The sequence below is a fragment of the Plecotus auritus genome (genome assembly GCF_963455305.1).
Source record: "Plecotus auritus genome assembly, chromosome: 3".
NCBI lineage: Eukaryota > Metazoa > Chordata > Mammalia > Chiroptera > Vespertilionidae > Plecotus > Plecotus auritus.
The window spans coordinates 114,927,991-114,954,328 of NC_137772.1; the positions used below are offsets into that span (position 1 = coordinate 114,927,991).

The 26,338-nt window shown below is 42.7% G+C and overlaps 1 protein-coding gene across 1 annotated transcript in view; it reads right to left on the reverse strand.

Moving 5' to 3' along the window:
* The window catches only part of CECR2 (CECR2 histone acetyl-lysine reader), a 187,633-nt gene that overhangs the window by 60,654 nt on the left and 100,641 nt on the right, over positions 1–26,338 (reverse strand). Inside the window, exons 2-4 of the mRNA XM_080658754.1 lie at positions 6,123–6,217; positions 2,200–2,383; positions 163–302 (exon numbers count right to left, since the gene is read on the reverse strand). Coding sequence (XP_080514880.1) covers positions 163–302; positions 2,200–2,383; positions 6,123–6,217 — 419 coding nt within the window. The remainder of the gene's footprint in view (positions 1–162; positions 303–2,199; positions 2,384–6,122; positions 6,218–26,338) is intronic.

Here is a 26,338-nt window from a genome sequence, read left to right on the forward strand (position 1 = left end):
CTTTTTTATTTCTGTATGAAACAACTCCCTTTCCATCTCTTTGCAGGTGTGCTGTCATAATTAGGTCCTTAATAAGGAAAAAAAATAGTGCTGCTGATGCATTTAGTTTTAATGACATTTCTGTACATGTAACTACCACAGTTCTGATCTTAAACAATGTACCTGCTCAAAGAGAGTTCTCTGTTGGATTTTCCTTGTACTGGGTCCTCCTTGTACATTCGAGTTCCATAGAAATACCAATATAGTGCCCCAGAATTATCTTCACCTAATGGCTCCACGCGGAGACTGTCTGCATCTAGACCCTAGTTTCAAGAACAGGAAAAAGAGGTTTGGGGACATGGGGAACAAAAGAGGAGAAAACTAAAATGAGGATACCAAATTTATACTCAGATATACCTTATATTTAAAAATGCCCAAGTACTTAAGTAATATTCAATCAGGGCATATGAAACAGATATAAAATGCTTGCCATCCCCATCAATGCTCCCATTTCACCTAGAAAAAAGAAATCAAAAGGAATTTTGATGAACATCCTATCCTATCTAATAAAAGAGTAATATGCAAATTGACTGTCACTCCAACACACAAGATTGCTGCCCCATGTGTACACAAGATGGCCACCACAAGATGGCCAGCACGGGAGGGCAGTGGGGAGGGACCAGGCCTACAAGGGAGGGCAGTTAGGGGTGACCAGGCCTGCAGGGGAGTGCAGTTAGGGGTGACTAGGCCTGCAGGGGAGGGCAGTTAGGGGCAATCAGGGGAGCAGTTCGGCATGAATAAGGCTGTCAGGGGGAGTGGTTAGGGGGTGATCAGGCTGGCAGGCAGAAGTGGTTAGGGGCAATCAGGAAGTCAGACAGGCGAGCAGTTGGGAGCCAGCAGTCCTGGATTGTGAGAGGGCAGTCGGCCATCCCTTGAGGGGTCCCAGATTGGAGAGGGTGCAGGCTGGGCTGAGGGACCCCCTGCCCCCCATGCACGAATTTCGTGCACTGGGCCTCTAGTCCTAATAATAAAAGCATAATATGCAAATCGACCAAATGGCCCAACAGTAGAACGATCATCCGGGACCATGCTATGACACTCACTGGCACCAGGCCAGCCAAGGTCAGTGCTATGCAATTTGTCGGGGGCCCGGCCATCACCCTATGATCACCCTGCAGAGGTTAGGCCCAGGCTACCGACGGGTGGGCTGTGGCAGGTGGGTAGGGCCTCCCTCTGCGAGGGAAGCCTGGGTCTAGGGTGCCAGCGGCCAGAGGAAAGCCCAGGTCCCGGGTGCCGGCGGCCAGAGGGAAGCCTGGGTCCCGGCAGCTGGGGGAAGGAAGGCCCACTCTTGCACAAATTTCATGCATCGGGCCTCTAGCATTGGCTTGACTTATTTTGTGTGTGCATCCATAAAAGAAAAGGCAATTACAATAGAGCAGAATCTGCTGTATGAAAGCTGTCTCACATGATCCTCTATGTAGATCTATCATAAGCTACAGTACCCACTTTACCCCAGGGTCTGACCTATTTTGGCCTTCTCATTGCTATTAAAGTCCTTGAGCTTTCAGTAAAGACTGTGCTAAATTGCACAATGATTTTTATATCATGTACATGAGTAGGGCTGAACTGAGAAGTCATCAATATATTCGACCATTTCTAACTGAACAGGATTAGAAACTGACCTTCCTATGAATGAAAAGCAATAGCCTATACCTTCCCACTCTGAGACAGACTTCTAACTAGATAACAATAGAATAAGGGGGAGCGAAGAACTATATACCTTCCTTCTCTAGCACTTTTTTTATAATGTGTATAAACATGTAGGGACAAACTTCACTTGCATAAACGGGTTAAAGTCTTTGACTTTCAATAAATATTTTAATTACGTTAAATCAAATTTCAGACTTTAGGAAACATGTTGGTGTGCTTTTTTCTCTAGAGCAGCAATTTTCAACTGGTGTTGCAAGAATTTTAAAACACGAAATACCTGACTATTTAGTCAGGGGCACTGACCTCTTTTCCCTTAGGTCATTAAAAAAAAATAAAATAAATAACAACAGCTAACAATACCCATTCTATGTGAATTTATCAAAATTATACCTATTTTTTGGTCAGATCGGACAAAAATATATTTTTTGGTGTGCAGCAAAATTTTAGTGTGCCAAGAGATGAAAAGATTGAAAATTGCTGCTCTAGGGCAAGGGCTTGCCAGTTAAGCACCTTGAGAAGATCGAAGACATCATCTGCATCTAGCCGGTAATCACAGAGGCGGTGTAGGATCTCCACACGCGTACGAAGAGGCAGGTCTTGGAAACTGGCTTCTCTCAGCGGGTTGGGCTTCCCTTCCTCCAGCTCCCAGCGGTAGTTTATGATGTCCTCCAGGTAGCTGTGGAATGTCTGAGGCCTAGCCAGATGGCCACAATACAAAAATACATTAATATAAAATATAGAGAGTGAGTGTGACAGGGGAGAGAGAGCTGGTGGTTCGAGAGCTGACAAATCTTAAATCGAAAGCAGAAAATGAAGAGGCAGTAACAGGAAGGGTCTGAAAGTCCCTCTCTGAAGCCTCATGTTATTATACTATCTATCTGGACTTTATATTGTCAAATTTCAAAGAAAAGAAGTATGTTAAGAGTTTCTCCCAGAGTAGGTTGTTTTATTTTAAACCACTAAGAGCACATTCTGGTAAAATAGGTAAAAGTTTACTAATCAATGGTATGAATTGTGAAACCGAGGCCAGCAGTCTTACCTTCGCTTGTACAGATAAAGAGACTACAGAGTTTGGATGCCACTTCAAAATTAGGTCCATGACTTAGATGGCAATCAAAAAAGAAACTCATTAATTGTATTTCAGGTTAAAATGCAAAGATGAAAAAAACTTTTCTAGAATACAAGTATCCACTCCAATGTGCAACTATAATTTTATATTCTGTTATACCTAAATTTTAGGGCATATTATAAAATACTATATTCTAAATTCTGAAAATGGCTTAGAAAAACAATAGGAAACATTTAAGGCAGCTTGATGGCAATCTAAATTTTTTCAGTTAAGAGTTTGATCAGCAATTCTCTGTATTTTGATAAGTACCTAATAAAGTGTTTAATTGTCACATGGTTATCCTACACTTCAATGCTTGATTTAAAATTTTTTTTCTCACTAAGCAAAGATGTATTACAAGAATTATATGTCAGCCCTAGCCAGTGTGGCCCAATTGGTTGAGTGTCATACCAAGTACCAAAAGGTCACCAGTTCTATTCCTGGTCAGGGCACATGCCTGGGTTGTGGGCTCAATCCTCAGTAGGGGGTTTGCAGGAGGCAGCCAATCCATGTTTCCCTCGCTCTCTAAAAATAATTAAAAACATAGAGGCATACTACCACATTGACTTGTAATCTATGGTAGTTATATTAGTAGAAAAAAATGAGAGGAAATATTCATGTGAAAAAAGCAAAGGAGCTTAGGCAAATAAATTAAACATTTTCCTTTTTCAAAGAGAGAAGAAACTATTTCTTTACAATAGATACCTTAACTGGGGAAAATGTAATATGCGTTACTTTATCACAATACAGTGTAATCCCTCTAAATATCAAGGTTCTCAGAATCTGATTCAATTGCAGCATTCACATTCATAGCATGGGCACTGGCATATGCATAACTGCTTGAACCTTAGTGGGTTTAGACTGGCTTTCTCTCTCCAGTGCCTGTGAAGCTGATGATGCCCCTTCAAGAGGGAGGAGCTGGACAAAGTGCAGTTCAAATTGGTGGTAAAAAGCTGATAGTGTGGCAATGATGAATTTGAAAATAAAATGGAGTATTTTTTTGGTAGTGAGGAGTATGAAGAAGACAATATCTCTTTGGTAATAAATTCGTTTATCTACCACATACTTTCTAGAATTTCTAATGCACAACAAGCACCTCAAACAATAAGGCATGTTTTTCCTAGAGTAAAATAAAATGTGGAATCTACGACATTAAGATCATTTCACCAGAATCATAGCTTCACTGGAGGATGTGGCAGGAGACAGGCTGGGCCAGACCAGGGAGAACTTCCATATTCCAGTGTGAGGCAATGGAAGCACAAATGTACTAATCCAACAAACACTGTAAATGTTGTGTTGTTCTTTGTGCCTACAATCTGCCTGAAAGCCTCTACCTGTCCCAAAGAATAGCATGTTTGATATTCCTTTCCAATAGTACCTTTATCCTACTCAGTTTCAATTGTATCACTTTTGCTAACAGTTTTCTTGGCATCTCCATACCACCTTACCACGAGATACTTGGCAGTTTATAATTTAAGACAATTCATTTTCCTTGTATATACACTTGATCTTAGCCAAAAAGCCAAGAAGCGATCATTCTCCTTGTATATAAATATACCTTCTTATATAAATCTACTAGTGTCCTGGTGCACAGATTTGTGCACAGTGAAAGGAAATTAATTAGAAGGAATACTTCAATATTGCTATTCACCCTTTCTCTATAATAAAAGTGTCAACCAAATTCACTATCGACAAAGACAGATGGAAACACATGCATGTGACTAGCGCCAGCCATAGCTTTATATGTATCATGCATGCGCGAGTCAACTTAAGCCTTTTATAGATATAGAATAAACTTGCTTAATTAGACCTGCTTCCTGATTTAGCTAAACTTTTTCCAGCCCAGTGAAGCACCCCAACTTCTCTTTCAGGTGATTGTCAGCAACACAGCAGTAAATATCAACACGAAGCAGGTTATTATTGTAGATCACGCAGGGAGAACAAAGGGTGAAATATTTAACTGCAGCAGTGTTTGACTATATTCTGTTCAGTGAGAAACCCTGAAGTCATTTTCAAGGTCCAACATTTCTTAACTTCTTTTCAGTCAGGTCAAGTTTCTAAATTTTCTAAATCTCTGTTTTCCGGCTAATGAAAAGAAAATAGGATTCTACAGAGTCTCCTATCTACCTACTGCAGGACTTCTGTGAGGATCAAATGAGATGAGGCACGGGAAAACGCTTCACAAACATTTGGTTAAAGTGTAAAATGTTTGCACCTGGCTATAAAGCAAGTCGTGTTCCTGGGCTGAAGAAACTCCAGGGAGGCTAGTCGCTAGGGAGAGGAAGTTGGGCATTGCTACATGATGTCATTACCCAGCGCCCACATTTTGCACCATGGGTTCTTGGCAGCATTAGCTGCAATTTGGTGGGGTGTAGTGCCGGGGTGGTGGCAGGGTCTGTGTCCCACTTGGCAGAAGCCGAGTGTTGGTTTGTCAGCACCAGGACCATGTTGCTGTTTATTTTTAAATGGCCAGTGTGCATCATGGCAACTCCTGTGTTGAGTGTCTGCCCTCTGGTGATCAGAGTGCAACATAGCTAACAGTCGACAGACGGACACTTAGCCGTGTGTGTGTGTGTGTGTGTGTGTGTGTGTGTGTGTGTGTGTGTGTAAATCCCTTTCTTTAAAACATATGAAATTCAAGAAGAAAAGAAAACTAAAAACAAAATATTTTCATTGATTTTTACAGAGAGGAAGGAAGAGAGAGACAGAAACATTGATGAGAGAGAAACATCGATTGGCTGCCTCCTACATGACCCCTACAGGGAATCAAACCCACAACCCGGGCATCAAACTGGTGATCTCTGGGTGCATGTGTTGACACTCAACCACTGGGATATACCAGCTCACCAAAAACAACTAAAAAAAAAAAAAAAAAAAAAAAAAAAAAAAAAAAAAAAAAAATGTTTTTATTGATTTTAGAGAGAGGAAGAGAGAAACACCGAAGTAAAAGAAATGTTGTCTTGCCGGTATGGTTCAGCAGTTGAGTGTACACCCAGGAACCAAGAGGTCACTGTTTCAATTCCTGGTCAGGAGGCATACAGGAGGCAACCGATCGATGTTTCTCTCACCTTGATGTTTCTTTATCTCTTTCTCCCCCTCTCCCTTCTTCTCTCTCTAAAATCAGTAAAAACATTTTTAAAAAGTCAACTACAGAAAGAATCAAACATAGCATTTGGGAATCCATTTGTAAATACTCAGTTTACACTGTTATGTCATTTTGGCTAATGATCAGTACTGGTTTGTTAGGAGACATGAAACATCTTGGTGACTGGTTGATTGGTTGATTTTCTCTGCAAAAAATTTAGTTAAGATCAGAATTACTCACGTGATGTCCCTTCGTTGATAGCAGCCCTGAAGCAAGCAGGCGATCAGGTCACTAATAAACTCTGCATCATCTCTGTGAAGAGCTGCTTCTAACTCCTGAGAAGGAAGAGAGAGTTGAGAGATCAAACACAGAGATTTCTTAAAATCCATCTGCCTTGCCTCCCCACCCCCTGATGCCTCCCCCACGCAACTTAATAGTCAGTGCAGCAGAAATGCTAGTCATGGATCAACTCTGACCATCTTCCCCACAATTACTGCTAAAGGAGCAACTCGAGTTCAACTTCCTGTTTTTCCATGGGGTTTATTTCTCACCTTGCTCATTCACAAGCTCCATTCCTTTTATCAGCACACTAAAAGAAATATGTACACATATACCGCTTTTTATAAATCAACTAGTGGCCCGGTGCACAAAATTTGTGCAGAGAGTGTGTGTGTGTGTGTCTCTCAGCTCGGACTAAACCCTCTCCAATTTGGGACATGCCTCTCAAAATCCAGGACTGCTGGCTCCTAACCACTCACCTGCCTGCCTGACCCAACCACTCTGTCAGAGGCCTGCTCGCCCCCAACTGCCCCCACTCTTGCTGGCCTGATCGCCACTAACCGCCTCTGCCTCGGCCCTGCCACCATGGATTTGTCCAGAAGGTCTCCCAGTCTAATTAGCATATTACCCTTTTATTAGTATAGGTAATTATCAGAGTTTAACTTACATAAATATGCTGTACTGCTTTCTATTTTTTAAAAAATACATAGTTTCATTGCTTTTAGAGAGGAAGAAAGGAAAGAGATAGAAACATCAATGATGAGAGAGAATCACTGATCGGCTGCCTCCTGCATGCCCCCTACTGGGGATCAACCCCGCAACTTGGGCATGTGCCCTTGACCGGAATCGAACCTGAGACCTTTCAGTCTGCAGGCCGATCCTCTATCCACTGAGCCAAATCAGCTAGGGCTGCTATTTTTTTAAAAAATATATTTATTGATTTTTTACAGAGAGGAAGGGAGAGGGATAGAAAGTTAGAAACATCGATGAGAGAGAAACATTGATCAGCTGCCTCCTGCACACCCCCTACTGGGGATGTGCCTGCAACCAAGGTACATGCCCTTGACCGGAATCGAACCTGGGACCCTTGAGTCCGCAGGCTGACGCCCTATCCACTGAGCCAAACCAGTTAGGGCTGCTTTCTATTTTTAGTGGCAAGAGACTAAAGGAGCAAATATGTAATTAGAAACTTTTCTTTTTTTAAAAAATGTATTTTTATTGATTTCAGAGAGGAAGGGAGAGGGAGAGAGAGATAGAAACATCAATGATGAGAATCATTGACTGGCTGCCTCCTGCATGCCCCCCACTGGGAATTGAGCCTGCAACCCCGGGCATGTGCCCTTGACCGGAATCGAACCTGGGACCCCTCGATCCGCAGGCCAACGCTCCATCCACTGAGCCAAACCAGCTAGGGCTAGAAACTTTTCTTCATTTACTTAACACTTTCAATAGGTAAACCATTAGCAACAGCTTAAAAGAACCACTATATTTTGAAAAAAGCATTGGTAGTAAGTAATATGGCATTTTTTATATTTTAAGTACACTACACCTACAAGACTGATGATAGATTGCCAGAACTGAGATTAATCTTACATCATCTGGAGAGAAGTGCGGTAATGTCTGTATTAATGGTCTAATCCTAGGTGAGATGTATTTGCTTTCACTGGGGTTCAGGCAGACAATGCCAAATCCTGTTTCGGCACAGTATTCTAAACAAAGATTAGTTGAGTGCTTTGAAGCTACAAGGTCAAAAAAGTGACAGGGGGAATAATTAGGACATCCTTTTTCTCTTCTCAATCTCCCAATAAACCAGTATTTTCTGAGGTGATGGAATATGTTCTAAGTCATGCAAAGTTTTCTTTTAAACAGGGTCCACTATGCTTATGGTTTGACTAGCTCATAATCAGATCTTTATCCATATTTATTTACCAAACTTTCAAGGATCTTATTAATAGTTCTGAAAGCACAGGTATGTGTAAGATGAAAATTCTGACCTTAGACCTTGCTGACTATTTTGAGCCAGAACTCGCTTGTGCGGCTGGCTACTTTTCTTTTAGCAGCTTTGGCAACTCCCAGTCTCCCTTATTGTTCCACAGACCAGTATTTTGTTCTTCAATAATAGTTCAGGTGTAGACACAATGTTGCAGTAATTATCTTGGTAAATATGAAACCAAGAATCAAGAAAAGGTAATAAATAAGACAGGTAATACAGTCTGTTGTAACTTTCACCCATGTATATCTTGAAGTTGCAAATATAGTCACTCTCACTTTCATAAAGTATCCTTACTAAAATTCCGTATTTTATAATTTTTGCTGGATTATATGTCTTCAATCTGATATATCCTCTACTTGGAATCAGTTTCATTGAGTAAAAACTGCTGTTTTGATATACTATAAAGATATAAATTTTTTATATATATTTTATTGATTTTTTATAGAGAGGAAGGGAGAGAGATAGAGAGCTAGAAACATCGATGAGCTGCCTCCTGCACACTCCCCACTGGGGATGTGCCTGCAACCAAGATAGATGCCCTTGACCGGAATCGAACCTGGGACCCTTCGGTCTGCAGGCCGACGCTCTATCCACTGAGTAAACCGGTCAGGGCAAGATATAAATTTTGAGATAAAGTGATCCAAAAGAGGCCTTACTTTATAAAGATGGTCTGTGTTACATGTTGCTTATGAATTATTGTTCTGATGAAAGAATGTAATAAGTATCTGCTTGAACCTTTTTCCAGTCATAGTTTATGGAAATATGTGTGATCCAAGTAAAGGGTCAGTTGGCCAGTAATCTTTCCATTCTGGCTTCTTTGTTAGTCCCATCAATATAATCAAACCAAGCAACTTCTTTATAAGTAACGTCCATCCATGGTGAAGTCTTAGCAGAGGTTTCGTGGTATTTTTCCATTTGGTGATGGTGTAAATTGGTTTGAGAAGTAATGAGATAGAAAAAATTCTCATCTATAATAATAAAAGCATAATATGCTAATTACACAGGACAGCAGAATGACCTCCGGATGTCCTTCCGCATGAATCTTCGGCAGTAGGGGCTGAGGCCAAGGCGGTTAGGAGCGATCAGGCAGGCAGACAGAGTGGTTAGGGGTGATCAGGCAGGTAGGCAGAAAGGTTAGGAGCGATCAGGGAGGCCCCGCGTGTTTAGGGGCGATGAGGTAGGCAGGCTGAGTGGGTAGGGGGTGACCAGGCAGGCAAAAGGTTAGCCAGCAGTCCCGGATTGGGAGAGCAATGTCTGACTGCCTGTTTAGGCCCTATCCTGCAGGAATCCCTGCAGGATAGGGCCTAAACCAGCAGTTGGACATACCCTGAAGGGTCCAGGATTGTGAGAGGGCACAGGCTGGGCTGAGGAACCCTGCTGCCCCCGTGCAAGAATTTCGTCCATCGGGCCTCTAGTCAAATAATAAATTGGTTACTTCACTTACACTTTGCGCGTCTTTAAATTAAACAGTTATAGCTGAAATATTTGTATAATCTCCCAAGGCTGGTAAAATATATATTTTTTTTCTGTCCATTCTTCAGAATCACTTTCACTGTCAAGATACCATCACATTTCTCCTTTGCCTTCCTGATGGTCTAATGTTAAGACTCATTACTATCTTCCAGCTGACTACAAAGTCACTCGGTCAATCAGACAAAGTGTCTGCACATAATTTGCTATGATATTCTTCTCTGCTGCGATGCATCTTTTAAAAACCTTTTACCATAATATAAGATGGATGGAAAGGATTAGGATGTACTGCTTGTCACATCTCTGGAAATACTAGACTCACAGGTTGAGAAAAAGACACAAGTTAACTTGTGACAGGTCAGCAAGGTGTTAACACCCATTACATGGCAGTATGTACTAAAGAGGACAGTCTGCTTCAACTATAAAAACAGTACATTTCTTTCATAAACTATTTTAATTGTTCCATTTATTACTTTATTTAAAAAAAAATCCAAAGTTTGTAAACACCCTAAAAACTTCATAGGACAAAAAATTGTTAAGCATACTTTAATTGATATAAATAAACAAAACACAAACTACTTTGAGGTAGCAGTTCAACTGAAAAGGATTCTATAGTGCCTTGAAAGCCCAGGTGAATGAAAGACAAGGCTGAAGCTTCAAAACGCTTTCTTTGCCTTAAGTATAAACTTGGGAATTATTAACACATCTAAAGCAATAATTCTTATTCTTATATATTAGCTTATTAGTTCCTTTGTGCATGGTTCTTTTCTATTTCTTTTTAGTGATTGTGTAGAATAATAAAAAACACTACCAACCAAAGATAACAAGGACCTGAACTATAATTCATTCATTCAACAAATATTTATTGGAGAAACCAAGATGGCAGCATAGGTCAGCACCTAAACTGCTGCCTCGCACAACAATTTCAAAACTACAACAAAAATACAGAATGGACACCATCCAGAACCACAGGAAAGCTGGCTGAGTGAAAATTCTACAACTAGAAGGAAAGAGAAAAGCTCACAGAGAATTGGAGGTACGGCAAAGGGTCTTTGTGCGCGCAGAGAGGAAGGGCGGCTGAGAGCCTGGCTGACTTTCGCTGGCGGAAGGGGGAAGGAAGCCCCGACCGCACTGAACCCCAGTTCTGGGCGAGCCTCTGGGGACCCACGCTCTTACGGGGGGAGTCTGGACTCTCGGGCGGAGACTCGGGAGCCGGGGAAGGCAGAGGTCTGAAGGAGCACGCGTGCCAGTGCGCACAAAGGCTGCGGAGGTTGCCACAGGCTTTCCCTGGTGGAAGGGAGTGGGAGGCTCCTGACTGCACTGGGCCCCAGTTCTGACTGCACTGAACCCCAGTTCCAGGCGTGCCCCTGGGGACCTACGCTCTTGTGGGGGGAGTCTGGACTCTTGGGCGGAGAAAGGGGAGCTGGGGAAGGCAGAGGTCTACGAGTGCGCGCAAGGGCAAGGCTGCCGGGAAGCCAAGACTGTCTGCTCCGCCCTGAGACTCCACACCATCCAAGCTGAGCACAGAGGCTATTGCAATTTGGCAAGTCTAATCCTATAAGGCTGTCTCCAGCACCGAACTTCTCCCAGCGTAGACACAGCTGATCCTTACAGCAAACTGGCCTGGAGGTCAATTCCTCCCAGTGATACCAACAACAATCAAGACTTAATTACAACAAGGCTGTACACACAGTCCACAAAGGGGTGCACCATGAGTGTCCACCTCAGGTTAACTGGGGAGGCCGACCCAAGGGCCATATAGGAAACCTAGCACACAAATTTACCCTACCAACTCAGGGAAGCAGTAAAAATGCGGAGACAAAGAAACAGATCACAAACGAAAGAAATGGAGGAAAACAAACGACTGGATATAGAATTCAAAACCACGGTTATAAGGCTTTTCAAGAATATCCTAGAAAAGGCTGATAAATATAACGAGACCCTCGAAGATATGAAAAAGGACCAACTAGAAATTAAACATACGCTGACTGAAATAAAAAATATTATACAGAGACCCAAAAACAGACTAGAGGAACGCAAGAATCAAGTCAAAGAATTGAAATACAAAGAAGCAAAAAACACTCAACCGAAAAAGCAAAAAGCAAAAAAAAAAAAATCCAAAAAGTTGAAGACAGTGTAAGAAGACTCTGGGACAACTTCAAGCGTACCAACATCAGAATTATGGGGGTGCCAGAAGAAGAGAGAGAGCAAGATACTGAAAACCTATTTGAAGAAATAATGACCGAAAACTTCCCCCACCTGGTGAAAGAAATAGACTTACAAGTCCAGGAAGCGCACAGAACCCCAAACAAAAGGAATCCAAAGAGGACCACACCAAGACACATCATAATTAAAATGCCAAGAGCAAAAGACAAAAAGATAATATTAAAAGCAGCAAGAGAAAAACAATTAATTACCTGCAAGGGAGCACCCATACGACTGTCAGCTGATTTCTCAACAGAAACTATGCAGGCCAGACGGGAGTGGCAAGAAATTTTCAATGTGATGAATAGCAAGAACCTACAACCAAGATTACTCTACCCAGCAAAGCTATCATTCAGAATTGAAGGGCAGATAAAGAGCTTCACAGATAAGAAAAAGCTGAAGGAGTTCATCACCACCAAACCAGTATTATATGAAATGCTGAAAGGTATTCTTAAAAGAAGAGGAAGAAGAAAAAAGTAAAGAGAAAAATTATGAACAACAAATACATATCTATCAACAAGTGAACCTAAAAATCAAGTGAATTAAAAACCTGAGGAACAGAATAATCTGGTGAATATAATAGAATCAGGGGCATAGAAAGGGAGTGGACTGATAATTCTCAGGGGGAAAGGGGTATGGGGGGTTCAGGAAGAGACTGGACAAAAATCATACACCTATGGATGAGGACAGTGGGGGGGAGGTAAGGGCAGAAGGTGGGTTGGGAACCGGGTGGAGGGGAGCTATGGGGGAAAAAGGAGAAACAATTGTAATAATCTGAATAAAGATTTATTAAAAAAAACACACAAATATTTATTGATCATCCACCTTGCATAGGGGAGCTTCGTTTAGTTAGGAGAGATAAGATAGTACAAAAAAAAAAAAAAGAAAAAGACAACCAAACAAAGTAATTAGATACAGCAAAGGTGCTATGGGAGTTGAGAAGAAAAAGAATATTTCTGCCTGTGGGAAGCCTGAGGGATTTCATGAAGACAGTGGGTGACAACTGAGATGGAAAACCTGTGATGTGTTTGACAATGGGGAAGAGGCAGGTTATAACCAGGTGTAGGAACAACATGAGCAAAAGCACCACGAGGATATTAGGTTCAGGTTAACTATTCTGTAGATTATGTGAGGGGAGTAATGAGAGCCAAGACTAATAGCCAATACTTAATACTGAGTTAATGAGTCTGGCCTTTCTTTGGAAGACAGTGGAGATCCACCACAATTAGAGGAGAAGCACATTGAGATTAATCTAGCTGATAAGTATAAGAGATAAATTCTAGTGCATAGGGTGGGAGGTGATGTAATGTTAAACACAGCAACAGTCCAAGAGAAAGGTTCTGAAGGACTTACTAAATGAGAGAAACAGCAGGAAAAGGGAGAAACATGAATTTAAGATCTAACTGAAGTAAATGTGAAGCAAAGGGGAAGATTTGAATGGCTCATATTTTAAGCATGGTCGCTATGCAAGCAAGACACTCAAAATGCAAATATAAAACTGCAATTGTAATGAAACTGAACTTTGAAGCAAAATATTCCAGGCCATCTCATCTAACAGGTAAGCCAGAATTACTTAATGCTAGGGCTGGAAGGTAAATCACAGATCATATTATTTCAACTCCCTCAATCCTCGTATATAATAAAAGGCTATATGCAAACTGTTCCTTTGGGGGTTTGACCTCTCGCTGTGACGTGTGCTGATCACCAGGGGGTAAGCGCGGAACGAAGGAAGGCCCCAGCCAGCAGCTGGGAGAAGGAAAACCCCAATCGTCTCTGATCGCTGGCCAGGCCTAGGGACCCTACCCATGTACGAATTTTGTGCACTGGGCCTCTAGTTTAAAGATAAAGAAACTAGGTCTAGCAAGATTAAAGTGACTTCTCCAATTGCACTCAGCAAATCACAGCCAAGTGAAACCAGGATTACCCAGTTCAGTGCCTTTGCCACTGGAAAAGCCTGATAGTTTTAATAGCTACAATAACCACCTCACCACTCTTTTCTCCAAGCCTTCATAGGTATCATTCTCGTTATAGAAAGAAATCCCTTTTGTCCTTCCTTCTACCAAGCCATACTACCTGTAGTCCTTTAACATGAAAAACTTATCTACAAAATCTTCCTAGCTGAATTCCACTTTGCTGGTTCCTCCAGCAATTCCTTTGGCAGTGAATATGTTCACATTTCGACTGGTGTTCTGACCTTTCCCCGCAATCGTTGTAAATCAAGATTATGTCATTCTTGATTGTTTTTAAAGAACAGACCAAAATGAGCTATGATAAAGGCACATTTGAACAGATAAAAACTTAAATGGCTTTACCAGGGAGGGCACAGCAAGATGTTTACCACACATTAGTGTGGAGGTATGCCACGATTCCTAGAAGCCATAGGATACATATGGATCACTTTTATTGTGTAGTAAATAATTTAAAACATTAAGTTTACAAAATAATCCACACTGCAGAGCAAAATGCAAAATCTACATTAATTTTTTTTTTACCTGAGATTCCTTAAAAAAAAAAAAGTCAATCTTGTAGGCACAAATTCAAACTATACTACTAATTCCTTTTCCATCTCCTGCTTCCGACCCACAGACATTCTCTTCTGGTTTAGGTGGAAATTCTTGACAAGGACGATTCCCTTCTTACCAGTATTGCTTTCACCAGGGGCCAGTTCTAGTTGTTCAGTTTCTGCCTATAATATTGTCCCTCTGAAGATGCAAAAATAAAATGTTGCAACTATAGTGTCACTGAATGCCCTTTTTTCTGCTCCTTAAAAGTAACACCTTAGTGTTATTTTTCATTCACCTCCTTTTCCATAAGCTGCTTATGGGAAACAAACATTCCTGTTTTCTTCTCTGGGACCCTACATATAATTAGCAAAGCAGTTAGCAAACAGTAGATGGTCAAATTAACTAAACACACACACACACACACACACACACACACACACACACACACACACACACAATTCTCCTAGTATATGCCAGACAACAGAGATACAAAGATGAATAAGAAAGACTCAGTATTGTTACAGACTAATAGGAGGAATGGAGAAAGATAAGAAGGGAATGAGGAAGGGCTAAAAATTTAAATCAAATGGGACATTTTTACTTATTTATTTTTATTGTGTTCACCGCTATCCCCTCAGCAACTAGAATAGCGCATGATGCAGAGTAGACATTTAAATATTTTCTTGACTTTATAGCAAAGAATTATGAAACAATGTAATAAATACTATATTGAATGTATAAAGTGGTATGGGACAAACGAAAGAAACTGAGGATAGTGGAATAAAACTTTGCCAAAGAGGTAAGATTTGCACAGAACTTTGACAAGGAGACTCTTACGTGGCAGATGCACAGTGAGGAAGAGTAAAAAGAGTTAAAGTTCATGGCATGTGAATTAATTACCAATTGCTCTTCCAAAAGTGAAGATGGTGACTAGAGAATGATAGCAAGACAGGCCTATTTCTTGAGAATCTTCTCTGAAACCACTCTAAAGAATGTAGATTTTTAAAAAAATTTTACTAAATCTTTATTGCTCAGATTATTACAATTGTTGCTCTTTCTTCCCCCCATAGCTTCCCTCCACCTGGTTTCCACCCTCTACCCTTAACCCCCTCCCTCACTGTCCTCATCCATAGGTGTACAATTTTTGTCCAGTCTCTTTCCGCATCCCCCACACAACTTTCCCCCCAAGAATTGTCAGTCCACTCCCTTTCTATGCCCCTGATTCTATTATATTCACCAGTTTATTCTGTTCCTCAGATTTTTTATTCACTTGATTTTTAGATTCACTTGTTGATAGATATGTATTTGTTGTTCATAATTTTTATCTTTACCTTTTTCTTCTTCTTCCTCTTCTTAAAGAATACCTTTTAGCATTTCATATAATACTGGTTTGGTGGTGATGAACTCCTTTAGCTTTTTCTTATCTGTGAAGCTCTTTATCTGCCCTTCAATTCTGAATGATAGCTTTGCTGGGTAGAGTAATCTTGGTTGTAGGTTCTTGCTATTCATCACTTTGAATATTTCTTGCCACTCCCTTCTGGCCTGCATAGTTTCTGTTGAGAAATCAGCTGACAGTCATATGGGTACTCCCTTGTAGGTAACTAACCGTTTTTCTCTTGCTGCTTTCAAGATTATCTCTTTGTCTTTTGCTCTTGGCATTTTTATTATGATGTGTCTTGGTGTGGCCCTCTTTGGGTCCCTATTGTTCGGGGTTTTCTGCACTTCCTGGACTTGTAAGTCTATTTCTTTCACCAGGTGGGGGAAGTTTTCAGTCATTATTTCTTCAAATAGGTTTTCAAATATCTTGCTCTCTCTCTTCTTCTGGCACCCCCATAATTCTGATGTTGGTACGCTTGAAGTTGTCCCAGAGGCTCCTTACACTATCTTCATATTTTTGGATTCTCTTTTCTTTTCTGGTTGGGTGTTTTTTTGCTTCTTTGTAGTTCAAATCTTTGACTTGATTCTTGGGATCCTGTAGTCTGCTGTTGGATCTCTGTATATTATTCTTTATTTCAGTCAGTGTATGCTTAATTTGTAGTTGGTCCTTTTTCATATCCTCGAGGGTCTCACTAAATTTACCGGCCTTTTTTAGAAAATTCTTGAAAAACATTATAACCCTGGTTTTGAACTCCATATCCAGTCGTTTGCTTTCCTCCATTTCTGTCATTTGTGACCTGTTTCATTGTCTCTGCATTTTGGCTGCTTCCCTGTGTTGATAGAGTGGCTTTGTGTGCTAGGTGTCCTATAGGGCCCAGTGGCTCAGCCTCCCGTGTTACCTGAGGTGGACACTCTTGGTGCACCCCTTTGTGGGCTGTGTGCACAGTCTTGTTGTAGTTAAGCCTTGATTGTTGTTGGTATCACTGGGAGGAATTGACCTCCAGGCCAATTGGCTGTGAGGATCAGTTGTGTCTTTGCTGGGAGAACTTCTTTGCTGGAGACACCCTTATGAGGCAAGATTTGCTTAAGTGGGGCTTTGGTCCTCACTGAGTCTGCCCCCTGAGTGTGTCCGTTATGGATCTGAGGAGTTGTAATCTGGATGGTCCCACTCTGACCACTTGGTACATTGGCTCTTGGATCTCCAAGGAGGTGCAAATTTAGCCTCTGCCTGAGGCCACCCAGCAGGACCTATGGAGAGATCTGCAGATTCCTCTTCTTTGTTTGTCGTTTGGAGGTGCCCAGATGAGGCCCAGCTGTGAAACAATGCAAGCTGCTGCGGGGCCTTGGGCCTTCTTTTGGATTTTCCGGGTCTCTCTGACCAAGATGCAGTTTTTTAGGTAAGTTTAGATTGCAAAGGGCCAGGCCATTCATATGCAAAAGCCGCTGCGCACAGCTTGGGTGGGGTGGGGTCTCAGGGAATCAACAGGGTGGAGTAAACAGCAATGGCTGATCCTCAGCCATGCCCTAAGAGGCACCCCCCAACCCCGCTCTCAGTGTCCTGCGGTAATCGCTGCATGCACCTCTGAGAGAAAGGCGCCCTCGAGTTCCGCCTGATGCCAGACAGTCCAGTCTCTCCCCGTATGAGTATGGGTCCCCAGAGTCTCACCCGGAATTGGAGTTCAGAGCAGTTGGGAGCTTGTGTCTCCCTCCCAATTGAAAAAGACAACGGCATACGCAGTTGCCAGCCCTTTCCGCACGTGCGCCTCTGTACCTCTGAACTTTACTTCCGCAGCTCCTCTGAGTCTCAGTGTGCTTTTCTCTTTCCTTCTCGTTGTAGAATTTCCACTAAGCCAGCCTTCTTGTGGTTCTGGATGATGTCCGTTTTGTGTTTTAGTTGTAGTTTTGAAGTGGTTGTGCGAGGCAGAAATTTCAGGTTTACCGATGCCGCCATCTTGGTTTCTTAAATTCTATTGTTGATAGATAAGTGTTTATTGCCATTTCATTGTTCATATTTATGATCTTTTCTTCTTTTTAAAGAATAGCCTTTAACATTTCATGTAATACTGGTTTGGTGGTGATGAACTCCTTTAGCTTTTTCTTCTCTGTGAAGATCTTTATCTGACCTTCGATTCTAAATGAGAGCTTTGCTGGGTAGAGTAATCTTGATTGTAGTTCCTTGCTATTCATCACTTTGAGTACTTCTTGCCACTCCCTTCTGGCATGCAAAGTTTCTGTAGAGAAATCAGCTGACAGTCATGTGTGTGACTGCCTTGTAGGTACTAACTGCTTTTCTCTTGTTGCTTTTAAGATTCTCTCTTTGTCTTTAAACCTTGGTATTTTAATTATGATGTATCTTGGTGTGGTCCTCTTTGGTTTCCTCATTTGGGACTCTCTGTGCTTCCTGGACATGTACCAGGTAAGTCTATTTCTTTCACTAGGTAGGGAAAGCTTTCTGTCCTTATTTCTTCAAATAGGTTTTCAATATCTTGCTCTCTCTCTCTGCTCCTTCTGGCACCCCATAATGTGAATGTTGGTATGTTTGAAGTCGTCCCAGAAGCTCCTTACAATATCTTCATATTTTTTTCTTTTTTTTTTCTTTTTGCACTTCTGATTGGGTGTTCTTTTGCTTCCTCATATTCCAAATTGTTGATTTAATTCTTGTAAGCCCCTATTCTACTGGTGGATCCCTGTAAATTATTCTTTATTTCAGTTAGTATATGCTTAATTTCTGACTGGTCCTTTTTCATGTCTTTGATATTCTCACTAAGATCCTTGAAAGTCTCACTAATTCCCTTGATGCTCTCATTAAGATCATAGAGTAACCTTAAAATCATTGTTTTGAACTCTGTATCCAGTAGTTTGCTTGCTTCAATTTCTTTCATTTGTAACATGTTTTCTTTTTTTTGTCTTCACATTTTGGCTGCTTCCCTATGTTTGTTTCTATGTATTAAGTAGAACTGCTATGTCTCCTGGAATTGGTAGGGTGGCCTTGTGTATTAGGTGTCCTCCTGTAGGACTCAGTGGCTCAGCCTCTCTAGTCACCTGAGCGGGACACTCAACGTGTGCACTTGTGTGGTTTGTGTGCACAGTCTTGTAGTTGAGACTTGATTGCTGTTGGCATCACTGGGAGGAATTGAGCTCCAGGCCAATTGGATGTGAGGACCAGCTGCATCTACAATGGCACAGCTGCTGTGCAGAAGCACCCTTATGGGACAGGACTTGCTTCAGTGAGGCTTTGGTGCTCACTGAGTCTGCCCCTTGAATGTGTTGCTTGTGGATGTGTAGAGTTGTAAAGTGGTATGGTCTGAAGCTGTCCACTGGGTGCACTGGCTCTGGGGTCTCCCAGGAGGTGCAAGGTAAGCCACTGCCTAGGGAAACTATGCTGGAGCTACAGAGATATCTGCAGATAGTTGCTACTTGAATTGGGCTAGGAAGTGCCCAGATGAGGCCCAGCTGTGAAGCAAGGCAGGTTGGTACTAGTGCCAGGTCTTGGGCCTTTCATTGCTAAGTGTGGGCACACTGTCACCAGCTGTTGATTGTTTGAGAGATTTTAGAAATTCTGAAGCCTGAATCAGGACAGGCCATGCATATGGAAAAGCCATTGCAAACAGCTTTGGTGGGGCTGCAAATTGGATGTTGCAGGGTCTCAGGGAATCACCAGGGAGGAGTCAACAGTGTGGGTCATGCTGATAAAAACTTAGATATGGCTGCCATTCAGCTCTGTGATGCAGGGAGGGCCCAGCACAAGAACAATGACCTCTTGAGCACCTTATCTGGGAGAAAGCTGTCCCTCAGTTCTTGCCATGATGCCAGACAGTACAGTTACTCCCCTATTTCCCTGGATTTCCCCAAAGCTGCCTCCCAGCACTGGAACATAGAGGAAGTGAGATCCTGTTAGTTTGTGCACAGGCCCTTTAAGAGGAACACCTGGGATGCCAGCAGCCACAATCCCGCTGGTATTTCCAGCCTGAAGTTAAGGGGACTTTTCTTCCCAGCTCGGGAATGCTGTGCTAGGGGTCTGGTATGTGGCTAGGATCACCTGCTTCTCTCAGGAGGCTTACTTTCTTCTTTAGTTGTAGGACTTTCATTCAGCCAGATTTTAGGAGATTCTGAATGATGGTTGTTCTGTATTTCAGTTGTAATTCTGATATAGTTGTGCGAGTGGTTAGGACATGCATTTACCTAGCTGCCATCTTGTGTCCTTTTCTTCTAATTCTCAATGTGAGAGAATACCTCTGGGCTCAGTCCTTGAACTTCCTCTATTAACTGTCCTTGCAGATCTACATCTCCTGCTATGATGAATTAACTCTCGTTTGTACCTCCAGACTTCTTAGAATTCTAAGGTTGGTTTACTGAACTGCTTACCTCACCACTGAGTGTCAAACAGGCATAATAAATGTAACATAACCAAACGTGAATTTCTAATTTCACCTCCTTATACTTGCTTCTACTCACACTTACCCAGTATCAATAAATGGCATCTTCTTTCAGTTGCTTCATCAGCACACTTTTTAATCATTGTTGACTTTTCTTTCCATCTCATTTCACATCCAAACCATTAACAAATCTTGTTTATTCTAACTTCAAACCACATAAAGAAACTAACATATCTTCTCACTACCCTCTCAACTACCCACTGTCTAAGCATAAAATATTTAATACCTTCCTAACTGAACTTCCTGCTACTATCCTTGCCGGTAGATATTAAGAGCCGGTGGACCTTCTAAACTTTCATCAGATAGTGTTTAAGACAATGATTCTACTATGAGACCATAGATTAAGATATTAGGAGTGGCCTGGCCAGTGTGGCTCAGTGGTTGAGCGTTAACCTATGAACCAGGAGGTCACTGTTCAATACCCGGTCAGGGCACATGCCTGAGTTGTGGGCTGGATCCCCAGGTGTGGGGCGGGCAGGAGACAGCTGATCAATGATTCTCTCTCATCAATGATGTTTCTATGTCTCTCTCCCTTCCTCTCTAAAATCAATGAAAAGTATTTTTAAGAAATCGTCACCTATGATGGTGAATTTGTCATAAAAATAAAATAAATAAAAAAATGGAGAATATGATTAGAGACAGATTCTGGGCAAGAAACTGAGTCATGAATCATGCATTAACAACCTTCACTCCCTCTTCTCAAGGGTCCTAAATGAGGGAAGAACTATCAATGGTGACTCGAAGTTACAAGTGTAAACAGATAAGCGTCATAGGTAAAGAGTTACTGAAGAAACTAGATTTGCCTTCTGGGCTGTAGGAAGAAGGAGTGTCCATAAAATAAATGTTGCTGAACTAATAAGTAACTTTGGAAAAGAGTTAAATCTTAGAGATTAACCAGTTAACTGCCACGCGTCCAAGATGGAAACCATCCCCACATGCCATGATAATTTGAATTAAAAAAAATAAATTTGAAATGAATGTTATAAAAATAAATACATTACAATTTGGGTGTTCTTGAGTATTTTCAGCTAAAATTTCTCATGAAAAATGATTTTAAAGTTGGTTAGGGCTGCCACTTAGGGAAAACATTTTTTAGACACACATGGCACGTGGGAAAGGTCCGCCTCTTGTGTCTACAGATGCTGATGGCATACAATGGGTTAAAAGGCAAAAGACACTGTACAAAAGAACTGTATTCTCGTTGACAAAGTTGTTTCCTAGGAGGATATTGTTGGAAGCTGCCCATTGCCTTCACTAGAAGAGAGATGTGGGCAAGGAACCCGGAAGGCTGGTCAACCTTATGTAAATCCTTGTTGATGGGCTATCATCGAGCTATTATTGGAATTACCTGCCTAAGGGGTATGGGTGTACCCAGACCTGAATAAAAAGGATGGCAAGGCCAGAGCAAAGCATAGTCCTCTCTTGGGCTTCTGCCCAGCCCCCAATTCCCAAATTAATATTTTCTTGTCTAGCCTCTTTCACTTGTGTGCAGCCTCCTCCAGAACCCGAACCTTGAACTTGAAACCTGAACCCTACGTGGAATGTGGGGGGGATCATATTCGCAGGATATGGGTTAATAGTTCTTATACTGCTATATAGTATGCATGTATACTTCAACTGAACAGCCACTTTTCTCACAACTGGAGTAGGAGTTTTTAGAAAAATTGAGGGAGGAGGCTAGAATAACCCATGGAGTAAGGAAACAGAGCTCCTTACTCCATGGGTTATTCTAGAAGTGCTAAAAAATAACAAACAAAAAACAAAACACAAAACAAAACCACCCCATAGCCAACTCAAAGATCTCCCAATGGCCAAAACTGGAATAATTTTAATAACAAAATTAACACACATAGTAATTATCTTATCTAATAAAAGAGTAATATGCAAATTAACGATCACTCTGCTACACCCACAGCTATGCCCCCCAGCCAATCAGGAGCGAGTATGCAAATTAACCCAACCAAGATGGCTGCGGCCACAGAGTGAGCAGGAGGCTTGCGTTTCCCCGGCAACGGAGGAAGCCAAGCTTTCCACACACCCTGGCGGGCCCAGGCCTCCACTCAAGGCTACAAAGTTTCAATTACAGAAGATAAATAAATCCCAACAAAAATGGCGGTAGCCACGGAGCTGGAGAGAGCAGAAGGTTGCCACCAGTGATGGAGGAAGCAACCTCCCACAGCCCTGGCCTACCCTGACCTCTGCTACAAAGTTTCAATTATAGAAGATAAATGAATCCCAACAAAGATGGCTGCCACCACGGACTGAGCAGGAGGCTTGGCTCCGCTTCAGGCTACAAAGTTTCAATTATAGAAGATAAATAAATCCCAGATCCAGGGCCTATGCTTGGGTCGCCGGGGGGTGTTGCCGGCCTGCAAACCAACATAGGCCCCTCGCCCAGGCCGCCCCAAGGAACCCCCACCCTGATCTGGGACACCCTTCAGGGCAAACCAGCTGGCCCCCACCCATGCACCAGGCCTCTATCCTATCTAATAAATGAGTAATATGCAGATTGACCATCACTCCAACACACAAGATGGCTGCCCCCATGTGGTCAAAGATGGCTTGCCCCATGTGGACACAAGATGGCCACCACAAGAAGGCCAGCAGCGGAGGGCAGTTGGGAGGGACCAGGCCTGCAAGGGAGGGCAGTTATGGGTGATCAGGCCAGCAGGGGAGGGCAGTTGGGGTAGATCAAGCCTGCAGGGGAGTGCAGTTATGGGTGACCAGGCCGGCAGAGGAGGGATGCTGGGGGCGACCAGGCCTGCAGGGAAGGGCAGTTAGGGGCAAACAGGCTGGCAGGGGAGTGGTTAGGGGGTGATCAGGCTGGCAGGCAGAAGCGGTTAGGGGCAATCAGGAAGGCAGGCAGGTGAGCAGTTGGGAGCCTACCGGGATCGGGCCTAAATGAACAGTCAGACATCCCTCGAGGGGTCCCCTATTGGAGAGGGTGCAGGTTGGGCTGAGGGACACCCCCCCACTTGCTCGAATTTCGTGCACCGTGCCTCTAGTGGTAGTATAAAACAAACATTAATGGATCCATACTGAAAAAATTTTAAATAAATGAGGCAAATATAAAACTGTATTGCTAGGGCATAATTTGTGGTTTGATGAAGTATACTGTGGAAGAGAAAAAGTTATTCCCCTTTCTCCCCTCTGAATTAGAAAAGAGAAATGAGCAAGCAGAGTAGAGGGGTGCTCGGGGTGCATACCTCTTACAGGAAAGGCATCTAAGGAGCAGGTCTTAGCAAGGCATGGGATTTTGACTATGAACTTGGAGTGAAAGAGTCGGTGATTTACATGAAACATGGAGATTATAAAGGGATTGGGACATAGTAGTAGAGGTTTGTTCTGGTTTATTTGGGGAAAATTTGTTATCTGTAAACTAATGTCCCCCTAGGTCAGGGGTGGGCAACTTTTTGACTCGAGGGCCACAATGGGTTCTTAAACTGGACTGGAGGGCCGGAATAAAAGCATGGATGGAGTGTTTGTGTGAACTAATATAAATTCAAAGTAAAGGAGCGGAGGGGAGAGCAAGAGAACCGGATAGAACAGCCAGATCCGGCCCGCGGGCCGTAGTTTACCCACGGCTGCCCTAGGTAAATACCTGAATATCATAAACTAAGTTGTTACTGATATAATACATGTGGCCCTTCATAGAGACTACTTACAAAAGCTAAAAGGGTGATATGCTTCTCAAGAATTTGCTTTAGATATTGAAAACCTATTTGAAGAAAGGGTTACTTTAGGGAACCAAGATGGCGGTGTAGGTAAACACCTATACTCATGGCCTCTCACAACCACTTCAAAATTACAACTAAAATACAAAACAACCACCATTCAGAACCGCCTAAAAGCTGGCTGAATGGAAGTGCTACAACTACAAAGTAGATAAAGAAGAAAGCACACTGAAACTAGTAGGAGGGGTGGAGGCACTAACTGAGATGGGCCAACACCCACATGTAGCAGGATGGATATCTCGGCGTCGGAGGCCTTCCGTGAGGAGCAGGGGATCTCAGACGCACACGAGACCCCGAGCCCAAATTCAGAGTTGGGAAGAGAATTCCCCATAACTTCGGGCTGCAAATACCAGCGGAGATTGTGGCTGAGTGACAGAGGTTGCTGGAAACCCAGGCAGTTCCTCTTAAAGTGCCGATTCATGAACTTGACATGGACTTGTTCCCTCTGAGCTCCAGTGCTGGGACATCAGATTGGGGGAATGGAGGGAAATATAGGAAGGAACTGGATTGTCTGGCATCAGAGCAAAAACTTGGGAGCAGCTTTCTCCAAGACAGGAAGTGATCTGAGGGATCAGTGTTCCTATGCTAAGACTGCCCACATCACAGAACTGACTAGTAGCCATATCTGAGTTCCCATCAGCCTGATTTACATTGTTCATTCCACTCAGGCAATTCCCTGAGACCCCTACCCCATACAACTTGCAGCCCAACCCAAGCTGTTTGCAGCGGCTTTTCCATATGAATGGCCTGTCCTGGCTCAGGCTTCAACTTTCCTAATATCTCTCAAACAAGCATAAGCTGGCATCAGCTAGACCTGGCACTAGCAGCAGCCTGCCTTGATTCACAGCTTAGAGTCATAAGGGCACTTCCAAGCCCAACATAGGTTATCAGCCATCTGCAGATGGCTTTGTAGCTCCTGCCTGGTAACCCCAGGCAGTGGCTGACTTTGCACCTCTCTGGAGGCCCCAGAGCCAGTGCACCCAGGGGACAGCTTCACACCATACCAGATTATAACTCCACATACCCACGAGTGACACACTCAAGGGGCAGACATAGTGAACACCAAAGTCCCACAGAAGCAAGTCCTGCTCCATTGGGGTGTCTCCTGCACAGCAGCTCTTCCATTGCAGTTGCAACGGGTCCTCACAGCCACTGGCCTGGAGGTCAACTCCTCCCAGTGACACCAACAACAATCAAGGCTCAACGACAACAAAACTGTGCTACATAGCCCACACAGGGGCACATCTAGAGTGCCTAGTTCATGTGACTGGGGAAGCTAAGCCACTGGGCCAGGGGTGGGCAAACTTTTTGACTCGAGGGCCACAATGGGTTCTTAAACTGGACCGGAGGGCCGGAACAAAAGCATGGATGGAGTGTTTGTGTGAACTAATATAAATTCAAAGTAAACATCATTACATAAAAGGGTACGGTCTTTTTTTTTTATTTCAATAGTTTTATTCATTTCAAACATTTTAACAAGAAGAATGTAAACACTAATTATTATAATTTGAAACTTCAAAAAATGGAGGAATCATACCTTATATTGAAGATGGCAAAGGCAAAATAAAATTGCCTAACAAAGGAAAGGTACAAAAGCCTTTCTAATTAAACTTAAATATAATAAAATATTTTAAAACTAAAACAAATAGAAAAGAACAAAATGTGTAAACAGTAAATTAAACATTTTCTTTAGTGCAACTTCCAAATTATGCCCGGGACGTAGATATAGATGGCAATGTAGACTGGGTTGAAAGGTTTTTGGTCTTTAAAACATCAACTTCAGTGGGAACTGTTGTTGGTCTCCTTTTTAGCTAATGCTCTCATACTGTGCTCTCCAGGGGCGTGTCTCGCTACATCACCACGGTAACGTGTCTACCCATTCCCAGGGTGATGTCGGGGGACACGTCCGTGAGCATTACAAGGAGCCTCTGGAAGATTGAGAGGTTGTTCCTTCTACTGAATGGGCGGATATAAGTCCGCCCACTCAGAAGAAGGAGCTGCGGGCCGTGTTTCCCGATGTTGCCATGTTAACACTGCTGCTGGTGAAGGAGCGGAGGAGAGAGCAAGAGAACCCTCCACTCTTTCGGCTCCGCGGGCTGGATAGAACAGCCAAACGGGCCAGATCCGTAGTTTGCCCACGGCTGCACTGGGCCCTAAAGGACACCTACTACACAAGGTCATTCTACCAATTCCAGGAAACATAGCCACTATACCTAATACATAGTAACAAACATAGGGAAGCAGCCAAAATGTGGAGACAAACATGATGCAAGTGAAGAAATCCCCCCCGCCCCCCAAAAAAACCCACCTAAATAAAATGGAAGCAAACAAACTAATAGATACAGAGTTCAAAACAATGGTTATAAGTTTGCTCAAGGATATTAATGAGAGCTTCAAGGGACTTAGTGAGACTTTCAAGGATCTTAGCAAGAATTTCAAAGACATAAAACAGTCAGAA